The sequence below is a fragment of the Pseudophryne corroboree genome, chromosome 9, assembly GCF_028390025.1.
Source record: "Pseudophryne corroboree isolate aPseCor3 chromosome 9, aPseCor3.hap2, whole genome shotgun sequence".
Taxonomy (NCBI): domain Eukaryota; kingdom Metazoa; phylum Chordata; class Amphibia; order Anura; family Myobatrachidae; genus Pseudophryne; species Pseudophryne corroboree.
In genome coordinates, this window is record NC_086452.1 from 56,826,510 (window position 1) to 56,828,814 (window position 2,305).

The window sequence follows — 2,305 nt, forward strand, 5'->3', positions numbered from 1 at the left end:
TTATTGCCTGTAATAGCTACTAAAGGACTAAATTTTGTGTGGAATCTAGTTTAGATTTATAACATAATTTTCATTATTTATACTTAGGTGTATTTTTTTTTCTTTTAGCTCTTATTATGTGTCTGTTTGGTAGGTTTTTTTTTTTTTTTTAGGGGTTAAACTATGTTTTTTTTTCACTTTTTTAATTTGTGTTTCTCCTTTTTTGTCTCAATTTCAAATTGGTCTGTAATTGAATCCAGAAACAATGTCGTATGCTCCTGCAGTAAGTTTACACCCTGAATTTTTATTTAGTTTTAAGGTTGTACATTTTTTTTTTGCATTTGTCTTATTCTCAATATTATTATCTTTATTTTAAGTTGGTGATGTCGGTCTTTGTGGCTGCAGAAGCCCTCCCACCCCAACCCACGGAAGCACTCCCACCCCAACCGCCAGCCCCCCAACCACAACCGGCTCCTCATCAACCAAGGCAACGGAGGCGTGCTAGGCCACCAATTTTCCGCACCCGTGTCATACTTTTTGGGATGCCAGATGATGTGGTTTTGCGTAGATACAGGCTGCCACCACATCTAATCCTAGACACTCTCTCCATAATAGAGAGTGATCTGGAGTCTTCAATTCGGTATCCTACAGCAATACCACCATTGACACAATTCCTTGCTGTGTTACATTTTGTGGCCACAGGCTCATTCCAGCATGTGGTTGGAGACCTGGTTGGCATGTCGCAGGGCCAGTTCAGTAAGGTCCTGCGGCGTGTCAGCCAGGCTTTCCTAAAGCGTGTTAAGCAATTTATTGCTATGCCTTTGGATGCTGGTGCCCTAGATGTGGTGAAGCGGCAATTTGAGGAAGGTGGTAGTCGCTTCCCACATGTTATTGGGGTTGTGGATGGCACACATGTAGCTATTGTCCCACCAAGACATAATGAAGAAATTTATAGAAACAGGAAACTGTTTCATTCTCTGAATGTAATGGTTGTTTGTGGGCCATCCCTCCAGATCCTGTCCCTGAATGCTAAGTTCCCTGGGAGCTCCCATGACGCACATGTTATTAGACAATCAGGGATATGGCAGAGATTAAGATCAACTCAACGCCAAGACATGTGGTTATTGGGTGAGTTATTTTTTTAATTTGGTACTTAATTTTTTAATACCTAAATAATATTCACATTCTAATTTAATGTTCTCATCAAACAGGAGACCGTGGATATCCTTGCACCCCCTGGCTCATGACTCCTTACCGTAATCCCAGGCCAGGACCACAGACGGCATTTAACTCCGCGCTTACTGCCACTAGACAGCTGGTGGAGCGCACAATTGGTGTGCTTAAAGGACGTTTTCGTGTGCTCCACCGCACTGGTGGCGATATCATGTATTCGCCGGAGATGGCAAGTAAAATAGTGGTCCTGTGAGCTATACTTCATAACATCGCGGTAAGGAGTCGCGTTGAGCTTCCTGACACAGAGGAATTGCCAGATGAGGAGCCAGGGGTTGGGCGGAGATTTGGTGGTGGGAGTGTTTCCCGGAGGGGCAGCCAAGTAAGGGCAAGCATTGTCCAAGAATATTTCAGGTATAGTGTATTTTGTTATCCTTTTGAAAATTACTAAAAAACCCTGTATGCTTATGGTCATTTTGAGCACGTCATTTAGGTTGTTTTTGTAAGGTCTTTGTGTAATTGTTAGGGTGTGTTTGAATATATTATTCTGTTTTTTTTTTTTTTTTAATTATAAAATGTTAAGCTTACAATGTTTTTTCAGGGAATATAATAATGTGTCGTTGCTAATTTTTTTTTTTTTAAACAATTATGTTTTCTTTGAACAAAACACCAACATATGTTTCAAAATGTTGAACATTTTGTGACTGTGCAGCTGATTTTTCACACCAAATGTGGTGAGTACACTGTGTTTTTTATTAATTTTATACAAAGTGTGTATGTATTGGGTGTTGTGTCAGAATAGTTTTTTTTCCTTGCTCTTCCGCGACTGCGTATTTCCGCTCTAGCTAAATAATGACTCTGCTCTTCCCAGCATTGACTCTGCTCTTCACAGCATTGCAAACATCAATAAAGTTTATTTCAATGACAGCATAGATTTTACACCAATCACATGCCAACACACACTATAAATATATGCCCAAACAAGGAAAACGCCATTGCCATGATGCGTGCTGCCCCGTTCACACGGCGGGAACTCCGCGTGCTGGTGGCGGTAATGGACCGACGCGTAGGGCGTTTTATCCCAAATAGGGTAAAACGCGAGGCCTACGCGGAGGTCCGCCGCTTACTACGGGGGCGCCTCCGCAGTCGCAGGACC

General features: G+C 42.0%; 1 protein-coding gene across 1 annotated transcript; it reads left to right on the forward strand.

Moving 5' to 3' along the window:
- The first annotated feature begins 362 nt into the window (after positions 1-362).
- LOC134956673 (putative nuclease HARBI1) lies at positions 363-1,549 on the forward strand. Its single transcript, XM_063938688.1, has 2 exons — positions 363-1,107; positions 1,191-1,549. Exons 1-2 carry the CDS (start codon positions 363-365, stop codon positions 1,403-1,405), a joined length of 960 nt encoding a protein of 319 aa, XP_063794758.1. The 3' UTR covers positions 1,406-1,549.
- Positions 1,550-2,305: the final 756 nt, after the last annotated feature.

Excerpts from the sequence above, each read along its gene's own strand:
- LOC134956673 (XM_063938688.1), top strand. The coding sequence starts at position 363 with ATGTCGGTCTTTGTGGCTGCAGAAGCCCTCCCACCCCAACCCACGGAA. Across the intron at positions 1,108-1,190 it reads CCAAGACATGTGGTTATTGG|GAGACCGTGGATATCCTTGC; the intron begins GTGAGTTATTTT and ends CTCATCAAACAG.